The sequence below is a fragment of the Triticum aestivum genome, chromosome 3A (assembly GCF_018294505.1).
Source record: "Triticum aestivum cultivar Chinese Spring chromosome 3A, IWGSC CS RefSeq v2.1, whole genome shotgun sequence".
In the NCBI taxonomy this organism is placed as follows: domain Eukaryota; kingdom Viridiplantae; phylum Streptophyta; class Magnoliopsida; order Poales; family Poaceae; genus Triticum; species Triticum aestivum.
The window spans coordinates 645175470-645203178 of NC_057800.1; the positions used below are offsets into that span (position 1 = coordinate 645175470).

At 42.5% G+C, this 27709-nt stretch overlaps 1 protein-coding gene across 1 annotated transcript; it reads left to right on the forward strand.

Moving 5' to 3' along the window:
- The first annotated feature begins 98 nt into the window (after window positions 1-98).
- LOC123062861 (probable inactive receptor kinase At2g26730) lies at window positions 99-5571 on the forward strand. Its single transcript, XM_044486544.1, has 2 exons — window positions 99-1638; window positions 4446-5571. The coding sequence occupies exons 1-2, from the start codon at window positions 222-224 to the stop codon at window positions 5126-5128; spliced, it is 2100 nt and encodes a 699-aa protein (XP_044342479.1). The 5' UTR covers window positions 99-221; the 3' UTR covers window positions 5129-5571.
- The last annotated feature ends 22138 nt before the right edge of the window (window positions 5572-27709 follow it).

Below are 27709 nucleotides of genomic sequence, written 5' to 3' on the forward strand. Positions count from 1 at the left end.
CTCCATGGCGCGCACGTGCAAATGGCGGCAGCGCCACTCTCTCTGTCTCCACTCTGTCGGCAACAGAGTCAGCCTATAACCACATGAAACTCCAGATCCTGTGCCAAGCCAGGCAACCCAACCTGTACATAAGACACTTGACATAGCTCGCTCCCATCCACACACCCTCAACCTGTGGCAGTCGGTGTAGCTCGCTCGCGAGCCAAGCAAGCGCCTCTCAAATGCCGAGGCCGCGTTCTTCCCAGCCGTGGCCGCAGCACACCATCAGACTTGCCAAGCGGCGGCGCACGCGCACACAGATGGCCGCGATCCCACCACGAACGCCGGTGCTGCTGCTGGCGCTGGCCGTCGCCGCTCTCGGCTGCCACGCCGTGGAGCCGCCGAAGCAAGAGCGGACGGCGCTGCAGTCCTTCCTCGCCGCCTTGCCGCACGAGCGCGATCTGGGCTGGAACTCGCCGTCCGCGCCCTCGGCGTGCCTCTGGCCCGGCGTCACCTGCGACGCGAGCAACGCCACGGTCGTCGCCGTCCGCCTCCCCGGCGTCGGCCTCGCCGGCGCCCTCCCCGCCGGCAAGCTCGGCCAGCTCCGGGGCCTCCATACGCTCTCCCTCCGCAACAACCGCCTCTTCGGCGCCATCCCCGCCGACTTCTTCGCGCTGCCCCTGCTCCGCTCGCTCTACCTCCAGGGGAACCGTCTCTCCGGCTCCATCCCGCCCGATGTCGCCGGGCTCGCGGCGCTCCGGCACCTCGCGCTCTACGACAACCACCTGTCCGGTGAGATACCGGCCGCATTCGCCGGCCTGAGGGAGCTGCGGTTGCTTAGGCTCGACGGCAACCGCCTCTCCGGTGGCCTTCAGAGCCTGAGCGGCTTCCAGCGGCTCGAGGTGTTTAATGTCTCGGACAACCAGCTCGCCGGCGCCGTCCCGGATTCCCTCGAGCGCTTCCCGCCAGAGTCATTCGCCGGCAACCTCCGGCTCTGCGGCGAACCCCTCGACAAGCCATGCCCGTCCCCCGGCGGCGGCGTCGTCCCGCCGGTGCAAGAGAAGAAGAGGAAGCGGCTCTCCGGCACGGCGGTCGCGGCCATCGCCGTGGGCGCCGCTGCTGGCGCGCTGCTCGTTCTCATCCTGCTCGTGCTCTGCTTTGTCCGCAGCCGCCGGGACGACGCGGCAGCCAGCGGCGACGACAGGAACAAGGCGCCCACGCCGGCAACGCCGGTGAGAGGGCACACGCTGACGCCGTCGACGGTGTCAGGCGAGATGACCGACCTGACGTCTTCAAAGGAGATACCCTCGGCAGCGGGCGGCGGCGCGGCGGAGATGATGAGGAGCCGGCTGGTGTTCATGGGCGGCGGCGGCTACAGCTTCGACCTGGAGGACCTGCTGCGGGCGTCGGCGGAGGTGCTGGGGAACGGCGTCGCGGGGCCGACGTACAGGGCGACGCTGGAGGACGGGACGACGGTGGCGGTGAAGCGGCTGAAGAACGTGGCGGCGGAGCGACAGGAGTTCGCGTCCGCCGTGGAGACGTTGGGCCGGGTGCAGCACCGCAACCTGCTCCCCGTGCGCGGCTACTACTTCTCCAGCGACGAGAAGCTCCTCGTCGCCGACTTCCTCCCCGAGGGCAGCCTCTCCGCCGCGCTCCACGGTCAGTCCCCTGCTCTATCCGGCCATCCCCTCTCACCACATCCGTAGCTCACAGTGGCCCGCGCTCGTCAGTGACAGTGCCATTAGTTACTGCACTGATCGCTGCTAGCTAGCTCGTTTTAACCGCCATTGCCGTGGTTTGCATCGATCGAAGGAATGAGGTGAAACTCCGGTCGATTACTCAGGACAGCGACGTTCCCTTGCGCGTTTGTCCGGCATTTTTCCTGGTTCCAGTCGTACGATGGGATTGAAAGGTGGCAATCATAGCGATTGCATTTGGCTAGCGTTGCTGAGGGTACAGAAAAATCTTGGTAGCTCCAAATCATTCGAAAGGGACGCACAGATGAACGTATGGCTCCGCAGCCGTCGGTTATCCGTGATGGCTCCCTCCAGAGATTCCTTTTTCTTTGTCCAGTCTGGTCTACCGGGATTAGCGGGATTTTTATTTATAAAACCTGGTCAAAGTTTGAAAACTTTGAATTGCAGCCTGCTGCTTGATTATAGCCTAATAATATGTCTTTTCTTCAACCTGTTTTCAACGAACGGTAGCATACAAATGTTTGCTAGCATACAAATATAAATATGCCAAAGTTCTTCCTAGGCGAGCATATATGTACCGGGTAAAGATCCACATTCAAAACTTTTTGGAGATTCTGCAACCTTGCATGTTATGCCATAAAAGAATAAAGATCCACATTCAAAACTTTTTGAAGATTCTGCAACTTTGTATGTTATGCCATAAAAGAAGCAACGCATGAGAATATGCATGGTTCATGTCAGCTTCCTGTCATTGTGTCAAAAAAGAGAAATAGAGGGCGCAGAGAAGGACGTCGCATTCACGATTTCTATTCTTCCTCTGCGCATACGTAAAGCAGCCTTTTTTATTTCTAAGCGATACTTTAAATCAATCATAACTTCTAAATCAAAATTCAGTTTTTATATTTGTACACACATTTGAATTCCCGGCGGCAAGACCTTTTGAACAAGATCAATTTTGGATACATTTCAAAAGTCATTTAACTTTTACTATTTCAGTTTCACATTGACAGTTGTGATTGTGAAATTTGTGTTTCATATTTCTATATCCCATTAGTTTAAAAATATGTATAAATAATTAAAATCAATGTTTTGTTTAAATATATATTATAAATATCTAAAAACATGATTTTTTTATAAATGTTCTAAAATTGAGAATAAATGCATGCTATTGAAATGGATATGGTACTGAAAGTGCTATGGTATTTCAAAACAAAGTGAACTACTAATCGAAATGGATCTGGTATTGAAATGCAACTGCTAACAAAGTGATTTAGCACTGAAGCTTATGGTAACAAAGTGATCTGGTACTGGAATGCCTCTAGTGTCGAAATGCATTTGGTAGTGAAATTTATCATTTGTATTTCACTTTTATGTTATTGAAATGTATATTTAAAATAGTATTGAAATTGAAATATGTGCATGTTATTGAAATGAATATGGTACTGAAAGTTGTATGGTAATTGAAATGCATCTGGTATTGAAATTCATATGCTGACAAACTAATCTGATAGTGAAGCATCCGTTATTGAAATGCATAAAGTAAAAAAGTGATTCGGTAACTGAAATGCATTTGGTAACTAAGTTATTGAAATGTATGACATAAGTGATATATGAAATTTATTTCAATTTCAATCAACAAAAGAAACAGTTAAAAATTATACTCATTTCAATTCCAATCAATTTTGTGAAACAACAAAAATTAAATGAGTTTAAAATAAATTTAATATTGATCTTATTTGAAAGACCTTGTCATCGGGATTTCAAATATATATACCAAAAGCCAAATTTTAGTTTGAAAGATATGAATCATATAAGGAAACACTAAGAAAAATTAATGCTAGTATTTTCAATGGGGGGAGAATGGAGAATGGTAGAGTCATGCGTGCACATTAGGTCCTTCTCTATCACAAAAAGGTGATGGAACCTATGATGTGACATGAAATTGCTATTCCAGATAAGAGGCAAAGCAAATACATAGACTACCGCATGCATATGAGTCCAAAATGCACGGATCTAAAAACGAATGAAAGACAGATTCTTAGTCAGTACATACATGCTCCACTAGAAAATGCAATTTCATACAAGTATGTGTACACACACACACACACACACACACACACACACACACACACACACATGGATTTTGATTAGTTCGTGTTTCATTACTTCGTGTTTATTGGTCCCTTTGAATTTTGATCCAAATTTTGACGAAATTATGGTTTATTCGGCACAAAAAGTATATTATTGATTTTTTTTCCGAATATGAATCCAACTACCCTATACTTTTTGTTGCATATAACTCCTATTTTTTGGCAGCTGAACATTTAGACTTCTTTTACGTTCTGCTGCACATGGATGCCGGTCTGTTGTTATTCCGTTACCTTGATGATAGTGGAACTTGGTCCCAAATTTATAAGTCATGTTTTACTAGCCTAAAGTTTAGTCAAAATTTAGCGCCTATAAAAAAAATTATGAAGTTACACTTAGCAAACTTTAACCAAGTTCATCTACAACATCAAACATATAAAATATTAACATATATCTCATGATTTATCTAGTGATATGTATTAGGTATTCTAAATGTAAATATTTTTCTCTACATACTAATCAAAGTTTGCAAGTTTTGAATTTTCTAAAAAAAAAATCTATAGACACTACATTTTGCAATGGAGGGAGTATGTTTTTGTACTGCATATTGCAGTTTCACTATGCATGCATGATGCATGTCTCTATATGAAAATTCTCACAGTGCATTTTATTTTCCTACAGGTAGCAGCGGCTCCGGCCGGAGACCGATGGACTGGAACACGCGGAAGCGGGCCGCGCTGTCGGCAGCGCGCGGGGTGGCGCACCTGCACGCGGCACACAACCTCACCCATGGAAACTTGAAGTCGTCTAACCTGCTACTCCGGCACGGCGACCCGGAAGGCGCTGCGCTTTCCGACTACTCCCTCCAGCACCTCTTCTCCCCACCACCGTCGTCCGTGCAGGGCAGTGTCGGTGGGTACCGCGCGCCGGAGCTCGTGGATGCGCGTCGGCCGACATTCAAGTCGGACATATACTCGCTCGGAGTGCTCTTCCTTGAGATCCTCACCGGCAGGTCCCCCACGGCGGCGTCGACCGGTGTGGGTGATAGTGGTGTGTCGTCGGACCTGCCGCGATGGGTACAGTCGGTGGTAAGGGAGGAGTGGACGGCGGAGGTGTTCGACGAGGAGCTGGTGAGCCTGGATGGGGGCAGTGCCGAGGAGGAGATGGTGGCGCTGCTGCAGGTGGCTATGGCGTGTGCGGCCACGGCGCCGGACGCGCGGCCAGACGCCTCGGAGGTCGTGAGGATGGTCGAGGAGATCGGCGTCAGGCACGGGCGGGCCACGACAGAGGATAGAGTGCAGGGTGCATCCGAGGAGGAGGAGCAGTCATGGGGCACGCCGACGGGCACCGGAGCAACGTCGTGATCCACCAACAACAGACAATGTGTTTGGAGTTTGGATATATGCAAAGACAGTGGTTGAGATGGTTAGGTGGACAGTGGTATCCCCAACCCATCAGGGTTTAAATCCTGGTGCTCGCATTATTACTGGATTTATTTCATGATTTCCGGCGATGCGCTTTCAGTGGGAGGAGACGTTTCCATCGACAACAAGGCGCCTACGGTGACTTCGTAAATCTCAAGATGATATGCCGGCTCAGTCTCTCGGAAATGCTCATAGGGGTAGGGTGTGCGTGTGTGCGTTCATACGGATGAATGTATGCGCGTGTATATGAGCGCTTGTGTCTGTACTGATGCTCAAAAAAATGTGGAAGGTTCTCGTGTGTACCTGAGCTCAACAGAAAAATGAGGGAACCACGTGAGCTCAAATGTTATTAACTTTTTTCGATCAAATCAGATTTCTTCCATTCATAGGGATGCAAAGACCATCAGGGCGTTTGAGTAACCAAACATGTCGACCAGCATCAAGAGTAATAGCTAGCCTAGCTAAACTATGAGCCTTCATATTGCATATGGGTTGTTCGCGGTGAAGATTGAAGAATAATAATTGTATTGATTGGGGCCTCAATGGGCTGTTTATATAAAACTAGCATATATGCCCGTGTGTTGCAACGGAAAAAAAATTAACATATCCACCAAATTTTTTACTGTTGAAATTAAATTATATGCAGTTGTACCCACGACATAGGTGTCGCTAGGCGTAAGCTTTGATTGACTCCGAAGAAGAAGGTTGTTGCAATACTGGCATCCGAAATCACAACAATGGTGGTCGAGCTTTGCAGCATGCGGTCCGTCTTACAGCAACAACGGTAGTCCAGCTTTAGAGCATTGCGTACTTCTTGTAGCAGCATTAACGGGGCTTGCAATGTCGTGTGTCTTGTTTGTTGGAGCGACGCTCGATCGAAACTGCATGTAGATCAACCAGATATTTCTTTGGTAAATATGCAGAAAATTCTCATTTGACATAGCAAAATCGCTGAGAAATAAAAACATTGACAGTATGAAAAAGCAGCACCGAAAAGATACTCAGTAAAATGCGCTAGCGAAGTCACACAACGGCTTTGATTCTCTTTCACCGGGTTACACACAAGCCAACCAAGCAATCATTTAATTAGAGTGAGTCAGCACAGTGCATGTCCTTCCGCTTTTTATTAGATTAATTAGAGTCAATCTGCGAGCAGTGCATGTCCTTTCTTTATTTTAATGGGGGGCTCAATTCCTATTGGCGGGTGCAGTCATTGGGTAACTAAAATTATGCCATATCGACTGTGTTAATCATTGGGCAGATTTTTTGGTTTGTAAAGTAATTTATGAGGCTTCTGTTATAAATTGGTCTGGTTCTCCAAGCTCAAAAGTATGGCAAAATTCCTCCACTTCCGCCGGTAGTTGTGATCATCACCAACATCACCAGACAAACAACTCCCGGAGTTCGCCTTTACCGATCAATGGCCGTAAGGAGGGAGGAGCCGCACGAAAAGCAAGCCAAAAAAATTGATGTAGATCTCGCAAGGGAAATACATCGACAGGGTCGGCCTGCACACGGTGCGGCTGCTCACGTGATGCCAGCCGGAGACTGTTTCAAATCCGTCCAGACTTTGCGCTCAACCATGCCAGCATCGTGTAGATTCATACAGATGTGGTGTCGTTATTGGATTTAAGACATGTGATATTTTTCTTTTCCAGGCATGTTTACTATATTTTCAACCAAAATAGTTTGAATAATGTTGCCCTATTTTTTTTGTTACTTGTAAAGTTGTTTGAGTGGAATTCTCCCGTGTTTTTAAGAAATGTTCATATTTGGTACCTACTCGCTCTTATATTTTAAACTCCTAGATATTGTGAGAATATTATGGATAATAAATGGTGAATATTACAATCAAATATTACTTTTGCATATCATGAGAATATTGTGGATAAATAGGATTTTCAATATTTCTGTAGTCTTAAAGCATTGCAGTTACAGACCACAGATAAGGAAGGGGAGGATGGGAGGGAGGATAAGTGACGACATTTTTGATGCTATGTTAAAATAGAGAACGTGGACCGAGTGAATGGTCTTGAATCATTCTTAGAGATGTGGTATTCTCTTTCTACCATTGTAACGCACGGGCATATTTCCCAATGGGGTAGACTTTTTTGTGTTTATTGACCGCCAACGTCTCATAACAACATTCGAAAGGTAGCACCGAAATATGTCCATCAATTGCTATGGAAGAAACAAAAAACACTTCACTCTCCTATCCCAGTAAGCATGTAATGATTTAAGCCTAAACATGGCCTATAACATAAGCAAAAACCTAAATGTACGCTTTTGTGATGTTTTCTACCACAAGAATCAACTTTAGGGGTAAAATTGGAATTTACTCTTTCATTTATGATACACTTCAATTATTCCCGCCATGAATAAGAATTATGTACTTTCAGCATAACCATCTTTGCAAAAATGCTACACCTCTGCATAACTATTCAACAATTAATATTATAGAAGAGATGTGAGCTTGCATGTGTAGTTGTTGAGTTCCTCCTTCGCATACCTAGCGTGATATGCAAATTAGTCTAAGTGAATGTCGGTTTTCTTCTGCACCGAAAGTAGTATGAAAATAAAAGATTTTGACCTTGGAGATGAACAGAAAAGGTAACATGAATGCTATTAGGGTATGCATTGCGTTGAGGATCCCAATTCTTGCAAAATGTCTCTCTAGCACTCTTCGAGTTATGCAAAAACACATATGAAGTCAGATAGAAATAAATCAACAGCTAAAAAATCAAAATAGTAGGAATACGATATTCCTTTTTCATACATGGAAAAAAAACCCAATTCTTGCAAAATATCTCTCTAGCACTCTTCGAGTTATGCAAAAACACATATGAAGTCAGATAGAAATAAATCAACAACTAAAAAAATCAGAATAGTAGGAATACGATATTCCTTTTTCATACATGAAAAAAAAAACCAATTCTTGCAAAATATCTCTCTAGCACTCTTGGAGTTATGCAAAAACACATATGAAGTCAGATAGAAATAAATCAACAGCTAAAAAAATCAGAATAGTAGGAATACGATATTCCTTTTTCATACATGGGAAAAACCCTCTTTCCTCCTCCTTGTAGAATAGTAACTTCCTGTGTAACCAATTTAGCTATGGAAAACTGATTTCGCAAGGTGCATGTACTCGTCCCGTTGGCTTACATGCGAGTTCTCAGTAGCAATAAATCGAGCCATCTACTCTCCGCCGGATCGGTGCAGCTGTGTAAACATAATACGTAAGTAGCGTGCGTGTGTATTCATCATTATGCTAACACAGATCAATCAAGCTAGCCGGCAACTTGTATTTTGCTGTTGCGGCTGTTGCGAGGGGCTTAAATAGATTCGATTCCGACTGCCTCTTTGACACTTTCCTTCCTTTCACTAATATCAATTCTGTTTACTTCCTTTAAGGACCATCACAGATAGGATTCAATTTTGCTTCCTTCCTTAATTTCACGAACATGATTCATCTTCTTACTCTCTTTCCAATCATGTGGAGGAACGGACCGGCTTATTCTCCTTTCCTTCCTTATATTCTCTTTCATTCCTTATTTTATCTAAACATGACAAATTATTTCCTTCCTTTTTGATTTCTAACAAGGCTCCTTGATATCCAGAAAATTCAAAGACGTATTTAAGTTGAGAGGATTGCATGTAAGGGACTGAGGTGGGACTAATATACAGGTCAGGCTTCCTTTACAACGCATAGTTCATGGTACCTTAGCTGGTATTGATAGTATTTGTTTGCCACTAGGTCACGTGTTCAAATCACAAAATCAGCAATTACATTTTGCCTCCTCCAGACTGCACTGGGCCATCCTTGTTCAACTGGGCCGTCAGGTTTCATTGGGTCGCATGGGCCAGAACAATTTGACCAGACATCGGTCAGGAAGGATCGATCGTGCCTGGGAAACCGATCGTGGGTGCTTGACTAAAAAGAGCCAATATCTGGAAACTTTACTTTAGTACCACCTCGTGTATATGTTTTAAATTCGAAATGAAAGCGTAAACTTACGGAAAAAAACGTATTGTGACGGTGAACACACGGAGTCAATCCGTGCTTTATTACTATATATATATATATATATATATATATATATATAAGGGAAAGATACAAGTCTTGGAGTCCAAGAATAATAGAGATAGATTGCAAGTTAAACTATCAAAACTATTTGAACGGCGTCATTTTTGGTTGGTAGCCTTTTGTAAGAACTACACCCCTGACGAGCCCAGCCCCCGCGTCGCCTAACCCTAGGCGACACGGTCGGCTTCCCCCATAGCACGCCGCCAGCCCCACCTACCCTTCCCTCCCCTCGCCGCCATCGAAGGCCACCTCCAGGCAAAGCCTGTGTTGTGGCGGCGGCGGCGGGGCCTCTCGCCCATGGCTGCGACACCGCGACGCCTAATCCGCCCCAACCACACAGTCGGGATCTGAAGATCCGCTTCCCGTCCGGCTCCGACGTCCTCCGGCGGCCGGAAGCGTCCCCTCGTGATGCGGCTCCATCCCCCCCCCCCAAGTCGAGCTCAGTTTGTGTCTCCCTTCATGCGGCAGCCATGGAGTCATGGTGGTGCCCGGTGGCGGCAGCTGCCTCCTACAGCGCCGGCAGGGACCTCGGTTGCGTGCTGAGAACCCACAAGTATAGGGGATCGCAACAGTTTTCGAAGATAGAGTATTCAACCCAAATTTATAGATTCGACATAAGGGGAGCCAAAGAATATTTCTAAGTATTAACAGTTGAGTTGTCAATTCAACCAAACCTGAAGATTAAATATCTACAGCAAAGTGATCAGTTGCACAGTAGTATGATAGTTTGATAGCAGTGGTAACGGTAACGGTAGTAACAATGGTAGCAGTAATTTTGTAGCAGTTGTGACAGTAGTAACTTAGCAAGAATAATATGTGAAAAACTCGTAGGCATTGGATCGATGACTTTGTTGGATGATATTCATATAATAGTCATAACCTAGGGCGACACATAACTAGCTCCAGTTCATAAATATAATGTAGGCATGTATTCCGTAAATAGTCATACGTGCTTATGGAAAAGAACTTGCATGACATCTTTTATCCTACCCTCCCGTGGCAGCGGGGTCCATAAGGAAACTAAGGAATATTATGCCTCCTTTTAATAGAGAACCGAAACAAAGCATTAACACATAGTGAATACATGAACTCCTCAAAAGTCCCAAACTATGGTCATCGCCGGAAAGTATCGCAATTACTGTCACCCTGGGGTTTACGGATCCTAACACGTAATAGGTGCATATGACTTGCAAGATTGGATCTAGAACATAGATATAATTGTGAAAATATAAACGATTCAGAACTGAAATCATGGCACTCGGGCCCTAGTGACAAGCATTAAGCATAGCAAAGTGATAGCAACATCAATCTTAGAACATAGTGGATACTAGGGATCAAGCCCTAACAAAACTAACTCGATTACATGATGAATCCCATCCAACTCCTCACCGACCAGCGAGCCTACGAAGGAATTACTCACTCCCGGTGGGGAGCATCATGGAATTGGTGATGTAAGATGGTTGGTGATGACGAAGACAGAAGATCCCCCTCTCCGGAGCACCGAATGGGCTCCAGATCTGGCCTCCCGACGAAGAACAGGAGGTGGCAGCGGCTCCGTATCGTAAAACGCGATGAAACTTCCTATCTTATTTTTTTCTGGAAAAATGAAAAATAGGATTTTACAGTGTCGGAATTAGGGTCATAGGGGCCTCGAGGGCCCCACCACCCACTAGGGTGCGCTAGAGGGGGGTGGCGCGCCCTGGTTTCTTGTGGGCAGCCAGCCGCCCCTCCAGTGGGTCTTGGTTCCAATATTTATCATTTATTCCAAAGTAATTCTCCGAAAAGTTTTGTCCAAATCCGAGAACTTTTATTTCTGCACAAAAACAACACCATGGTAGTTTTGCTAAAAATAGCGCCAGTCCAGATTAGTTTCATTCAAATCATGCAGATTAGATTCTAAAGCAAGAGCAAAAGCGTTAGGAAAAGTAGATACGAGGGAGATGTATCACCTACCCCCTTGGCGCGCCATGGTGTCTCATGGGGCCCATGGGGACCCCCTCACTTAGTCCACCTGCCCATCGCTTCTTCTTTCTCTAGAAAAAATCATGGTAACTCTTGTTCTCGTGTTCTTGCCCCGAAACCTGAGATTTTTTATCTCTTTGCTTGGAGCTCCGTTTTTGAAACAGTTTTGGGGGATTGCTCCTTGGTATGTGACTCCTCCATTGGTCCAATTAGTTTTTGTTCTAATGGTTTATATTTTGGTTATTTTGCTACTGTTGGTGACCATGAAAATGAGCTTGCATGTTGAATTCATTTGGTTCTAAGTAGTTTGAATGCCTGATATAGCCTCTAGACACTTGTCTGAGTTGTTGCTATCAACTTTGAGATCGGTTGAACTTTTATTTGTGGCAAAGTAATTCAGAACATTTCCAGAGAGATGAACATGTTTAGGAGAGGTTCTTCGAACCGAGGCTCCAAGGGAGTTTCGGGTGGAGCACCCGGTCTCAACCTCCCTCGTAGAACGGAGGTACGGTCGTGTGAATGGCCATGCGACACCTTCATGAGTGAGGCCGGTTCCCGACACGAGTTCAAGCAATTCATGGCGAACGCTGACTTAACCAACTTTACTGTGGATAAGTGTGATTAATACCTACTTCTCACAAAATCATTTGTACAATACTTCATGCCTAGACTAGACATTCCCATGGTTTGCTTTTCACCTATATGATCAACCCTTTGAAATACCATTTGATAGGTTTCGTGAAATATGCATGATTCCGTCTAAGGGTGAGTTGGGTGAACCTCAACCTGATGAGTTTGAGGATTGCATGTGGGAGAATTTAGAGGAGTTTCTAAGTCTAGAGTTACTAGTCTGCATTTTGCTGTTGTGCATTACTTTGGTTTATTTATAGGAAAACGTTTGACTACTAGACATGAGGGTGGTACACTCAGTGCCCCTAACCTTGCCATTTTATGTTGTGCACTTTTCAGTGATAGAACCTACAGTCTGGGAGCTATTATTGCACGTCGCTTCACACTAATAGAACTAGGAGTAGTTGATACGTCTCCAACGTATCTATAATTTTTGGTTGTTCCATGCTGTTATATTATCATTCTTGGATGTTTTATAATCATTTTATAGTCATTTTTTGGTACTAACCTATTGACATAGTGCCAAGTGCTAGTTGTTGTTTTCTGCATGTTTTTTACATCGCAGGAAATCAATACCAAACAGAGTCCAAACGCAGTGACACTTTTTGGAGATTTTTTTGGACCAGAAGACAACCAATGGGCCGAAGAAGCACCTGGGGGGTGCTGATGGGGAACGTAGCATGCAATTGTTTTAAAAAAATCCTATGATCACGCAAGATCTATCTAGGAGATGCATAGCAATGAGAGGGGGAGAGTGTGTCCACGTACCCTCGTAGACCGAAAGCGGAAGCGTTAGGTTAACATGGTTGATGTACTCGAACGTCTTCGCAGTCCAACCGATCAAGTACCGAATGTAGGGCACCTCCGATTTCAACACATGTTCAGCTCGATGACGTCCCTCGAACTCTTGATCCAGTAGAGGGTCGAGGGAGAGTAAGCACTACGATGCTATGACTGGAGGAGTAAACTATGGAGGTGATGGTGATGTGATCCGCGCAGGGCTTCGCCTAAGCACTACGACGCTATGACCGGAGGAGTAAACTATGGAGGAGGGCACCGCACACGGCTAAGAGAACAATTGATGTGCTATGGGGTGCCCCCTGCCCCCATATATAAAGGAGGGGGGAGGAGGCGGCCGGCCAGGAGGCGCGCCATGGGGGGGGGGTGTCCTACTAGGACTCCACTCCTAGTAGGATTCGCCCGCCCCCCTTTCCTTTCTTCACTAGAGGGGAAAAGGAAGGAGTATGAGAGGGAGATGTAAAGGGGGGCGCCGCTCCCTCCCCTAGTCCAATTCGGACTGCCATGGGGGAGGGGGGGGGGCGCGGCCACCCCTTGCATCCCTCCTCTCTCTCCACTAAGGCCCATCTAGGCCCAATACTTCCCCGGGGGGGGGGGGTCCCGGTAACCCCTCGGTACTCCGGTAAAATACCCGAACCACTCACAACCATTCCGATGTCCGAATACTACCTTCCAATATATGAATCTTTACCTCTCGACCATTTCGAGACTCCTCGTCATGTCTGTGATCTTATCTGGGACTCCATACAAACTTCGGTCACCAAAAACACATAACTCATAATACAAATCATCACCGAACGTTAAGCGTGCGGACCCTACGGGTTCGAGATCTATGTAGACATGACCGAGACACATCTCCGGTCAGTAACCAATAGCGGAACCTAGATGCTCATATTGGTTCCTACATATTCTATGAAGATCTTTATCGGTCAAACCGTAATAACAACATACGTTATTCCCTTTGTCATCAGTATGTTACTTACCCGAGATTCGATCGTCGGTATCATCATACCTAGTTCAATCTCGTTATCGATAAGTCTCTTTACTCATTACGTAGTGCATCATCCCGTAACTAACTCATTAGCCACATTGCTTGCAAGACTTATAGTGATGTGCATTACCGAGAGGGCCCAGAGATACCTCTCCAATACTCGGAGTGACAAATCCTAATCTTGATCTATGCCAACCCAACAAACACCTTCGGAGATACCTGTAGAGCATCTTTATAATCACCTAGTTATGTTGTGACGTTTGATAGCACACAAGGTGTTCCTCCAATATTCAGGAGTTGCATAATCACATACTCAGAGGAATATGTATAAGTCATGAAGAAAGCAATAGCAATAAAACTTAACGATCATTATGCTAAGCTAACAGATGGGTCTTGTCCATCACATCATTCTCTAATGATGTGATCCCGTTCATGAAATGACAACACATGTCTATGGTCAGGAAACTTAACCATCTTTGATTAACGAGCTAGTCAAGTAGAGGCATACTAGGGACACTTTGTATCATCTATGTATTCACACATGTACTAAGTTTCCGGTTAATACAATTCTAGCATGAACAATAAACATTTATCATGATATAAGGAAATATAAATAACAACTTTATTATTGCCTCTAGGGCATATTTCCTTTAGTCTCCCACTTACACTAGAGTCAATAATTTGGATTACATAGTAATGATTCTAACACCCATGGAGTCTTGGTGCTGATCATGTTTTGCTCGTGGAAGAGGCTTAGTCAACGGGTCTGCAACATTCAGATCCATATGTATTTTGCAAATCTCTATGTCTCCCTCCTTGCCTTGATCGCGGATGGAATTGGAGCATCTCTTGATGTGTTTGGTCTTGTGAAATCTGGATTCCTTCGCTAAGGCAATTGCTCCAGTATTGTCACAAAAGATTTTCATTAGACCCGATGCACTAGGTATTACACGTAGATCGGATATGAACTCCTTCATCCAGACTCCTTCATTTGATGCTTCCGAAGCAGCTATGTACTCCACTTCACACGTAGATCCCGCCACGACGCTCTGCTTGGAACTGCACCAATTTACAGCTCCACCATTCAATATAAGTATGTATCCGGTTTGCGACATTGAGTCACCCGGATTAGTGTCAAAGCTTGCATCGACGTAACCATTTACGACAAGCTCTTTGTCAACATATCCTTAGTCCTTTTTCAGGTATTTCAGGATGTTCTTGACCGCTGTCCATTAATCCACTCCTGGATTACTTTGGTACCTCCCTGCTAAACTTATTGCAAGGCACACATCAGGTCTGGTACACATCATTGCATACATGATAGAACCTATGGCTGAGGCATAGGGAATGACTTTCATTTTCTCTCTATCTTCTGCAGTGGTCGGGCATTGAGTCTGACTCAACTTCACACCTTGTAACATAGGCAAGAACCCTTTCTTTAACTAATCCATTTTGAACTTTTTCAAAACTTTATAAAGGTATGTGCTTTGTGAAAGTCCAATTAAGCGTCTTGATCTATCTCTATAGATCTTGATGCCCAATATATAAGCAGCTTCATAGAGGTCTTTCATTGAAAAATTCTTATTCAAGTATCCTTTTATGCTATCCAGAAATTCTGTATTATTTTCAATCAACAATATGTTATCCATATATAATATCAGAAATGCTATAGAGCTCCCACTCACTTTCTTGTAAATACAGGCTTCTCCAAAAGTCTGTATAAAACCATATGCTTTGATCACATTATCAAAGCGTATATTCCAACTCCGAGAGGCTTGCACCAGTCCATAAATGGATCGCAGGAGCTTTCACACTTTGTTAGCACCTTTAGGATCGATAAAACCTTCTGGTTGCATCATGTACAACTGTTATTTAAGAAATCCATGAAGGAATGTGGTTTTGACATCCATTTGCCAAATTTCATAATGCGGCAATTGCTAACATGATTTGATAGACTTAAGCATTGCTATGGGTGAGAAGGTCTCATCGTAGTCAACTCCTTAAACTTGTCAAAAACCTTTTGCAACAAGTCAAGCTTTGTAGACAGTAATATTACCGTTAGCGTTAGTCTTCTTCTTGAAGATCCATTTATTCTCTATGGCTTGCCGATCATCGGCGAAGTCAACCAAAGTCCATACTTTGTTCTCATACATGGATCTCATCTCAGATTTCATGGCCTCAAGCCATTTCGCGGAATATGGGCTCATCATCGCTTCCTCATAGTTCGTAGGTTCGTCATGATCTAGTAACATGACTTCCAGAACAGGATTACCATACCACTCTGGTGCGGACCGTACTCTGGTTGACCTACGAGGTTCGGTAGTAACTTGATCTGAAGTTTCATGATCATCATCATTATCTTCCTCACTAATTGGTGTAGGAATCACTGGAACTGATTTCTGTGATGAACTACTTTCCAATTAGGGTGAAAGTACAATTACCTCATCAAGTTCTACTTTCCTCCCACTCACTTCTTTCAAGAGAAACTCCTTCTCTAAAAAGGATCCATTCTTAGCAATGAATATCTTGCCTTCGGATCTATGATAGAAGGTGTACCCAATAGTTTCCTTTGGGTATTCTATGAAGATGCATTTCTCCGATTTGGGTTCAAGCTTATCAGGTTGAAGCTTTTTCACATAAGCATCGCAGCCCCAAACTTTAAGAAACGATAGCTTAGGTTTCTTGCCAAACCACAGTTCATATGGTGTCGTCTCAACGGATTTAGATGGTGCCCTATTTAACATGAATGCAGCCATCTCTAAAGCATAACCCCAAAATGATAGTGGTAAATCGGTAAGAGACATCATAGATCGCACCATATCTAATAAAGTACGGTTACGATGTTCGGACACACCATTACGCTGTGGTGTTTCAGGTGGCGCGAGTTGCGAAACTATTCCACATTGTTTCAAATGAAGACCAAACTCGTAACTCAAATATTCACCTCCATGATCAGATCGTAGAAACTTTATTTTCTTGTTACGATGATATTCCACTTCACTCTGAAATTCTTTGAACTTTTCAAATGTTTAAACTTATTTTCCATGAAGTAGATATACCCATATATGCTCAAATCATCTGTGAAGGTCAGAAAATAACGATACCCGCCGTGAGCCTCAACACTCATCGGACCGCATACATCAGTATGTATTATTTCCAATAAGTCAGTGGTTCGCTCCATTGTTTCGGAGAACGGAGTCTTAGTCATCTTGCCCATGAGGCATGGTTTGCAAGCATCAAGTGATTCCAAAAGCCCATCAGCATGGAGTTTCTTCATGCGCTTTATACCAATATGACCTAAACGACAGTGACCCAAATAAGTTGCACTATCATTATTAACTTTGCATCTTTTAGCTTCAATATTATGAATATGTGTATCACTACGACCGAGATTCAACAAAAATAGACCACTTATCAAGGGTGCATGACCATAAAAGATATTACTCACATAAATAGAACAACCAGTATTCTCTTATTTAAATGAATAATCGTCTTGCATCAAACAAGATCCACATATAATGTTCATGCTCAACGCTGGCACCAAAATAACAATTATTCAGGTCTAAAACTAATCCCGAAGGTAGATGTAGAGGTAGCGTGCTGACGGCGATCACATCGACCTTGGAACCATTTCCGATGTGCATCATCACCTCGTCCTTAGCCAATATTCGTTTAATCTGTAGCCCCTGTTTCGAGTTGCAAATATGAGCAACAGAACCAGTATCAAATACCCAGGCGCTACTACGAGTATTAGTAAGGTACACATCAATAACATGTATATCAAATATACCTTTCACTTTGCCATCCTTCTTATCCGCCAAATATATACTTGGGGCAATTCCGCTTCTAGTGACCAGTCCCTTGAGCAGCAACTTGCTTGTTGTTCTTCTTGAAGTTCCCCTCCTTCCCTTTGCCTTTTTTCTTGAAACTAGTGGTCTTGTTAACAATCAACACTTGATGCTCCTTCTTGATTTCTATCTCCGCAGCCTTTAGCATTGCGAAGAGCTCGGGAATTGTCTTTTCCATCCCTAGCATATTATAGTTCATCATGAAGCCTTTATAGCTTGGTGGCAGTGATTGGAGAACTCTGTCAATGACACTATCATCAGGAATATTAACTCTCAGCCGAGTCAAGTGGTTATGGTACCCAGACATTCTGGGTATGTGTTCACTGACAGAACTGTTCTCCTCCATCTTGCAGCTATAGAACTTGTTGGAGACTTCATATCTCTCAACTCGGGCATTTGCTTAAAATATTAACTTCAACTCTTGGAACATCTCATATGCTCCATGACATTCAAAACGTCTTTGAAGTCCCGAGTCTAAGCCGTAAAGCATGGCACACTGAACTATCAAGTAGTCATCAGCTTTAGTCTGCCAGACATTCATAACATCCGGAGTTGCTCCTGCAGCGGGTCTTGCACCTAGCGGTGCTTCTAGGATGTAATTCTTCTGTGCAGCAATGAGGATAATCCTCAAGTTACGGGCCCAGTCCGTGTAGTTGCTACCATCATCTTTCAACTTAGCTTTCTCTAGGAACACATTAAAATTCAAGGGAACGGTAGCACGGGCCATTGATCTACAACAACATAGATATGCAAAAAACTATCAGGACTAAGTTCATGATAAATTAAAGTTCAATTAATCATATTACTTAAGAACTCCCACTTAGATAGACATAACTCTAGTCATCTAAATGATCACGTGATCCATATCAACTAAACCATGTCCGATCATCACGTGAGATGGAGTAGTTTTCAATGGTGAACATCTCTATGTTGATCATATCTACTATATGATTCACGTTCGACCTTTCGGTCTTAGTGTTCTGAGGCCATATCTGCATATACTAGGCTCGTCAAGTTTAACCCGAGTATTTTGCACGTGCAAGACTAGTTTGCACCCGTTGTATCCGAACGTAGAGCTTATCACACCCGATCATCTCGTGGTGTCTCGGCACGACGAACTGTAGCAATGGTGCATACTTCGGGAGAACACGCATACCTTGAAATTTAGTGAGGGATCATCTTATAATGCTACTGCCATACTAAGCAAAATAAGATGCATAAAAAGATAAACATCACATGCAATCAAAATATGTGACATGATATGGCCATCATGATCTTGTGCCTTTGATCTCCATCTCCAATGCACCGTCATGATCTCCATCGTCACATGCTTGACACCTTGATCTCCATCGTTGTGTCGTTGTCGTCTCACCAACTATTGCTTCTACGACTATCGCTACCACTTAGTGATAAAGTAAAGCAATTACATGGCGATTGCATTTCATACAATAAAGCGACAACCATAAGGCTCCTACCAGTTGCCGATAACTTAATGCTTGTCACTAGGGCCCGAGTGCCATGATTTCAGATATGAACCTATTATGTTTTCATGAATATATGTGAGTTCTTGATCCTATCTTGCAAGTCTATAGTCACCTACTATGTGTTATGATCTGGCAACCCCGAAGTGACAATAATCGGGACCACTCCCGGTGATGACCGTAGTTTGAGGAGTTCATGTATTCACTATGTGTTAATGCTTTGGTCCGGTACTCTATTAAAAGGAGGCCTTAATATCCCTTACTTTCCGCTAGGACCCCGCTGCCACGGGAGCGTAGGACAAAAGATGTCATGCAAGTTCTTTTCCATAAGCACGTATGACTATATTCGGAATACATGCCTACATTACATTGATGAATTGGAGCTAGTTCTGTGTCACCCTAGGTTATGACTGTTACATGATGAACCGCATCCGGCATAATTCTCTATCACCGATCCATTGCCTACGAGCTTTCCATATATTGTTCTTCGCTTATTTACTTTTCCGTTGCTATTGTTACAATCACTACAAAATACCAAAAACATTACTTTTGTTATCATTACCTTTTGCTACCGTTACCACTACTATCATATTACTTTGCTACTAAATACTTTGCTGCAGATATTAAGTTTCCACGTGTGGTTGAATTGACAACTCAGCTGCTAATACTTGAGAATATTCTTTGGCTCCCCTTGTGTCGAATCAATAAATTTGGGTTGAATACTCTACCCTCGAAAACTGTTGCGACCCCCTATACTTGTGGGTTATCAAGACTATTTTCTGGCGCCGTTGCCGGGGAGCATAGCTCTATTCTTTGAGTCACTTGGGATTTATATCTGCTTATCATTATGAAGAACTTAAAATATCCAAGAACCAAGATTTATCCCTCAACTACGAGGGGAGGTAAGGAACTGCCATCTAGCTCTGCACTTGATTCACCTTCTGTTTTGAGTAAGCTTGCGACACCTAAACCCGCTTCTGCTATTGATTCTGATATGTCGCATGTTATTGATGATGCCACTTCTGCTATGCATGATACTTATGATGAAACTACTTCTATGCTTGATACTACTATGCCACTTGGTGAATTTCTTGATGAAGAACTTGCTAGGGCTTGGCGGCCTATCACGTCGCATGTTATTGATGATGCACCTAGCCCTAGCAAGTCTCCGTCGTATCAACTCCCCCAAGCTTAAACCTTTGCTTGTCCTCAAGCAATTCAGTTGATAAACTGAAAGTGATAAAGAAGAACTTTTACAAACCATGTTTGCTCTTGTTGTTGTAAATATGTAAAGCCAGCATTCAAGTTTTCAGCAAAGATTATGAACTAACCATATACACAATAACATTTAGGTCTCATGTTTACTCATATCAATGGCATAATCAACTAGCGAGCAATAATAATAAATCTCGGATGACAACACTTTCTCAAAACAATAATAATATGGTATAACAAGATGGTATCTCGCTAGCCCTTTCTGAGACCGCAAAACATAAATGTAGAGCACCTTTAAAGATCAAGGACTGACTAGACATTGTAATTCATGGTAAAAAAGATCCAATCAAGTCATACTCCATGTAAACTAACAGTAATGAATGCAAATGACAGCGGTGCTCTCCAACTGGTGCTTTTTAATAAGAGGATGATGACTCAACATAAAAGTAAATAGATAGGCCCTTCGCAGAGGGAAGCAGGGATTTGTAGAGGTGCTAGAGCTCAGTCTTAAAATAGAGATGAATAATATTTTGAGCCGCATACTTTTATTGTCAACATAACAACCAAGAGATGGCGATATCTTCCATGCTACACACATTATAGGCGGTTCCCAAACAGAATGGTAAAGTTTATACTCCCCCTCCACCAACAAGCATCAATCCATGGCTTGCTCGAAACAACGAGTGCCTCCAACTAACAAGAGTCCTAGGGGGAGTTTTGTTTGCAATTATTTTGATTTAGTTTGCATAAATCATGGGAGTGGGCATCCCGGTGACCAGCCATTTTCTCATGAGTGAGGAGCGGAGTCCACTCCTCTTGAGAATAACCCGCCTAACATGGAAGATGCGGACAGCCCTAGTTGATACATGAGCTATTCGAGCATACAAAACAGAATGAATATTTGAAGGTTTAGAGGTTGGCACATACAAATTTACTTGGAACAGCAGGTAGATACCGTATATAGGTAGGTATGGTGGACTCATATGGCATAACTTTGGGGTTTATGGAATTGGATGCACAAGCAGTATTCCCGCTTAGTACAAGTGAAGGCTAGCAAAAGACTGGGAAGCGACCAGCTAGAGAGCGACAACAACCATGAACATGCATTAAAGTCAATGAACATTGAGTGCAAGCATGAGTAGGATATAATCCACCATGAACATAAATATCGTGAAGGCTATGTTGATTTTGTTTCAACTACATGCGTGAACATGTGCCAAGTCAAGTCACTTAAATCATTCAGAGGAGGATACCACCCTATCATACCACATCACAACCATTTTAATAGCATGTTGGCACGCAAGGTAAACCATTATAGGCTCCTAGCTAATTAAGCATGGCACAAGAAACTATGATCTCTAGTTGTCATTGCAAACATGTTTATTCATACTAGGCTGGATCAGGAACGATGAACTAATCATATTTACAAAAAACAAGAGAGGTCAAGTTCATACCAGCTTTTCTCATCTCAGTCAGTCCATCATATATCGTCATAATTGCCTTTCACTTGCACGACCGAACGATGTGGATAATAATAATAGTGCACATGCATTGGACTAAGCTGGAATCTGCAAGCATTCAATAAACAGGAGAAGACAAGGCAATATGGGCCCTTTTGTCAGATCACCAATAATGCATATAAGAGCCACTTTAACAATTTAATTATGGTCTTCTCCTATCGACCCCCAAAGAAAAGAAAAGAATAAAACTATTTACACGGGAACGCTCCCAACAAGCAAAAGAAGAACAAGAAATCTTTTTGGGTTTTCTTTTTAATTACTACTACAAACATAGGAATTAAAGCTAGCTAAAAGCTACAACTATTGTTTTTGGTTTTTCTTAAGGTTTATCAAACACACAAGTAGAAAGCATAAAAAGGAAATAAACTAGTATGGATGATACAATGAAAAAGTATGAGCACCGACAACTAGCAATGAGTGTGTGAACATGAATGTAATGTCGGTGGGAAATACGTACTCCCCCAAGCTTAGGCTTTAGGCCTAAGTTGGTCTAATGCCACGGATGGCCTGGCGGATATCCAAAGTTGTAGTTGGGGTCGTACTGAGATGCAGCAGTCATTGCATGGTGGGCTGCAACTTGGAGGCGAGCTATCTCAGCCCTCCTCTTATACTCTTTTGCCTCCTCTCTGGTTATAAAATATCTCCCTTTTGCCTGAAAGTCAAAGAAAGTAGAAGCAGGGAGAGCGACGTGATAGGTGCGTCGTCTATCAAAGATTAGTCGGTACTGGAGGAACTGATCGTTCCTCTCAACAAAATGATGATGAACCACAGCCTCATAATCCAAATAAGCAGGGGGCAACTCAATATCATCCTCACGAATGGTTATACCAAGAAAATTAGCTATACGGGTTGCATAAATTCCACCGAAGAAATCTCCATTAAATCTATTATGATGCAACCTACGTGCAACAATGGCTCCCAAATTATAAGACTTATCTCCAAACACAACACTCCTAAGAATAGTGAGGTCAGGGACACACATATGACATGCTTCATCTTTACCTTTTATGCACCTACCTATGAAGAGAGCAAAATAATGTATAGCAGGAAAATGAATGCTCCCTATGGTAGCTTGTGCTATATCTCTAGATTCCCCCACAGTTATACTAGCAAGAAAATCTCTAAATTCAGATTTGCGAGGTTCACTAGCACTACCCCATTGTGGAAGTTTGCAAGCAGTGGTAAAGTCCTCTAAGTCCATAGTATAAGAATTTGCATAAAGATCAAACATGACAGTTTGAGAATTGCGTGAAGATGAAAATTCAAACCTCCTCACAAAGGAACTAGTGAGATAGTGGTACTGACAACACTTTTTTGCCTCGAAGCTCACAAGATCAGCATTACACAAATATGCGTTAAATTCTTTCTTAATTCCTGCTCGACCCATGAAGTCCTCTGAAGGCCATTCACAAGGCCGCACTGGAGCGTCCCTTGGTGGCTCATCATCATCATCACGCATTGCAAGCATGGGCCCTTGATTCCTTGAAGGACCTCCTTGGTACATCTTCCTAAACACATTTCTTCTTCTGAAAAATTTCTGAAATTTTTTGTAACTTCAAATAAAAGTGAACCAAGCTCAACAATATGGATACATAGCAACTACCCCTACAAGTGCCTAGAGCCTATATCATGCATTAGAACTACTTGGAACCATATAAATTTGACATGCAAGCTCAATAACATGGTCACCTAGGCAGCACAAATTTGCAATGAATAAAGCACTAGAACAAAAACTAATTGGACCAATGGAGGAGTCACATACCAAGGAACAATCCCCCAAAGCAGTTTTGTGAGAGGTGCTTTGAGCAAGGAGATCGAAAATCACAGCAAAATGAGCCAGAACTCGTGCTTGAGCTGGATGGTGATTTTTTTGGGGAGGAAGAAGAAGTGTGTGGGTGCAGGAATAAGTGGAGGGGAGCCACCATGGGCCCACGAGGCAGGGGGCGCGCCTAGGGAGTGGGCGTGCCGTGGACCCTCATGGCCAGGTGCTTGCTCCCCCTGCTATGTTCTCAGTGCCAGATATTCTCAAATATTCCAGAAAAAATTATATTTAAATTTCAGGGCATTTGGTGAACTTTTATTTTCGGGGTATTTTTATATTGCACGGATAATCAGAAAACCGACAGAAATTAGTATTTTGCTTTATTTAATATAAATAACAGAAAGTAAAAAGAGGGTACAGAGAGTTGTGTTTTCTAAATTCGTCCATCTCAGGCTCATCAAAAGGAATCCACTAACAAGGTTGATCAGGTCTTGTTAACGAACTCATTCCGAATAACATGGAACCGGAGAATTTTCGAATAACACTAGGTTGCCTCGATGGGGATATGCACATTCCCAACAATAATAATATCATATTTCTTCTTGACAGTAGGAAGAGGAAATTCAAAGCCTCCAAAAATAATCGATGGAATTTTTCCAATAGAATTGATACTGTGAACTTGAGGTTGTTTCCTCGGAAAGTGTACCGTATGCTCATTACCATTAACATGAAAAGTGACATTGCCTTTGGTGCAATCAATAACAGCCCCTACGGTATTCAAAAAGGGTCTTTCAAGAATAATAGACATACTATCATCCTCGGGAATATCAAGAATAACAAAGTCCGTTAAAATAGTAATGTTTGCAACCACAACAGGCACATCCTCACAAATACCGACAGGTATAGCAGTTGATTATCAGCCATTTGCAAAGATATTTTAGTAGGTGTCAACTTATTCAAATCAAGTATACGATATAAAGAGAGAGGCATAACACTAACACCGGCTCCAAGATCACATAAAGCAATTTTAACATAGTTTCTTTTAATGGAGCATGGTATAGTGGGTACTCTTGGATCTCCAAGTTTCTTTGGTATTCCACTCTTAAAAGTGTAATTAGCAAGCATGGTGGAAATTTCAGCTTCTGGTATCTTTCTTTTATTAGTAATCATATCTTTCATGTACTTAGCATAAGGATTCAGTTTAAGCATATCAGTCAAACGCATACGCAAAAAGATAGGTCTAACCATTTCAGCAAAGCGCTCAAAATCCTCATCATCCTTTTTCTTGGATGACTTAGGAGGAAAAGGCATGGGTTTCTGAACCCAAGGCTCTCTTTCCTTACCGTGCTTCCTAGCAATAAAGTCTCTTTTATCATAACGTTGATTCTTTGATTGTGGGTTATCAAGATCAACAGCAGGTTCAATTTCTATATCATTATCATTACTGGGTTGGGCATCAACATGAACATCATCATTAACATTATCACTAGTTTCATGTTCATTACCAGATTGTGTTTCAGCATCAGAAATAGAAATATCATTGGGATTCTCAGGTGTGTCAATAACAGGTTCACTAGAAGTATGCAAAGTCCTATCATTTTTCTTTTTCTTCCTTTTAGAAGGACTAGGTGCATCTATATTATTTCTCTGAGAATCTTGCTCAATTCTCTTAGGATGGCCCTCAGGATACAAAGGTTCCTGAGTCATTTTACCACCTCTAGTCATAACTCTAACAACATTATCATTTTTCTTACTATTTAATTTATTGAGCAAATCATTCTGAGCTTTAAGTACTTGTTCTACTTGAGTGATAACCATAGAAGCATGTTTACTAATGAGTTTAAGTTCACCTTTAACTCTAGACATATAATCACCCAATTGTTCAATCATATAAGCATTTTGTTTCAATTGTCTACCAAAATAAGCATTGAAGTCTTCTTGCTTAACCATAAAGTTATCAAACTCATCCAAACATTGGCTGGCAAACTTAGTAGGAGGGATTTCAGCTTTATCATATCTATAGAGAGAATTTACCTTTACTACCTGTGTCGAGTTATCAAGACCATGTGTTTCTTCAATAGGTGATGGATTAAACCATATATTTCTTCAACAGACGGTAAACTAAGACCATTATTTCTTCAATAGGAGGCAAATTCTTAACATCTTCAGCTTTAATACCCTTTTCTTTCATGGATTTCTTTGCCTCTTGCATATCTTCATGACTGGGAAATAGAAAACCTCTTTTATTCGGAGTTGGTTTAGGAATAGGCTCAGGAAGTGTCCAATTATTTTCATTTGTCAACATATTGTTTAATAGAATTTCAGCTTCATCCAGTGTTCTTTCCCTAAAAACAGAACCAGCACAACTATCCAGGTAGTCTCTGGAAGCATCGGTTAGTCCATTATAAAAGAGATCAAGTATTTCATTTTTCATAAGAGGATGATCAGGCAAAGCATTAAGTAATTGGAGAAGCCTCCCCCGATCTTGTGGGAGACTCTCTTCTTCAATTTTCACAAAATTATATATATCCCTTAAGGCAGCTTGTTTCTTATGAGCAGGGAAATATTTAGCAGAGAAGTAATAAATCATATCCTGGGGACTACGCACACAACCAGGATCAAGAGAATTAAACCATATCTTAGCATCACCCTTTAATGAGAACGGAAATATTTTAAGGATATAAAAGTAGTGAGTTCTCTCATCATTAGTGAACAGGGTGGCTATATCATTTAATTTAGTAAGATGTGCCACAACAGTTTCAGATTCATAGCCATAAAAAGGATCAGATTCAACCAAAGTAATTATATCAGGATCAATAGAGAATTCATAATCCTTATCAGTAACAAAGATATGTGAAGTAGCATAAGCAGGATCATATTTCATTCTAGCATTTAGAGTTTTTTGTTTAAGCTTAGCTAATAATTTCTTAAGATCACTTCTATCATTGCAAGCAAGACAGTCTCTTTTAGTTTCTTCATCCATAACATAGCCCTCAGGCACAACAGGCAATTCATATTTATTGGGAGAGCCTTCATCATCACTTTCATCAATATTATCAGTTTCAATAATTTCATTCTCTCTAGCCCTAGCAAGTTGTTCATCAAGAAATTCACCAAGTGGCACAGTAGTATCAAGCATAGAAGTAGTTTCATCATAAGTATCATGCATAGCAGAAGTGGCATCATCAATAACATGCGACATATCAGAATTAATAGCAGAAGCAGGTTTAGGTGTCGCAAGCTTACTCAAAACAGAAGGTGAGTCAAGTGCAGAGCTAGATGGCAGTTCCTTACCTCCCCTCGTAGTTGAGGGATAAATCTTGGTTCTTGGATCTTTCAAGTTCTTCATAATGATAAACAGATATAAATCCCAAGTGACATAAAGAATAGAGCTATGCTCCCCGGCAACAGTGCCAGAAAATAGTCTTGATAACCCACAAGTATAGGGGATCGCAACAGTTTTCAAGGTAGAGTATTCAACCCAAATTTATTGATTCGACACAAGGGGAGCCAAAGAATATTCTCAAGTATTAGCAGCTGAGTTGTCAATTCAACCACACCTGGATAACTTAATATCTACAGCAAAGTGTTTGGTAGCAAAGTAATATGATAGTAGTGGTAACGGTAACAAAAGGTAACGATAGCAAAAGTAATATTTTTGGTATTTTATAGTGATGATAACAATAGCAACGGAAAAGTAAATAAGCGAAGAACAATATGTGAAAAGCTTGTAGGCAATGGATCAGTGATGGAGAATTATGCCAGATGTGGTTCATCATGTAACAGTCATAACCTAGGGTGACACAGAACTAGCTCCAGTACATCAATGTAATGTAGGCATGTATTTCGAATATAGTCATACATGCTTATGGAAAAGAACTTGCATGACATCTTTTGTCCTACCCTACCGTGGCAGTGGGGTCCTAGTGGAAACTAAGGGATATTAAGGCTTCCTTTTAATAGAGTACCGGACCAAAGCATTAACACATAGTGAATACATGAACTCCTCAAACTACGGTCATCACCGGGAGTGGTCCCGATTATTGTCACTTCGGGGTTGCCGGATCATAACACATAGTAGGTGACTATAGACTTGCAAGATAGGATAAGAACTCACATATATTCATGAAAACATAATAGGTTCAGATCTGAAATCATGGCACTCGGGCCCTAGTGACAAGAATTAAGCATAGCAAAGTCATAGCAACATCAATCTCAGAACATAGT

Bases quoted from the DNA above. Each gene is read 5' to 3' on its own strand.
- LOC123062861 (XM_044486544.1), top strand. From the start codon at position 222: ATGCCGAGGCCGCGTTCTTCCCAGCCGTGGCCGCAGCACACCATCAGA. The intron at 1,639-4,445 runs GTCAGTCCCCTG...ATTTTCCTACAG, and splicing joins CCTCTCCGCCGCGCTCCACG to GTAGCAGCGGCTCCGGCCGG.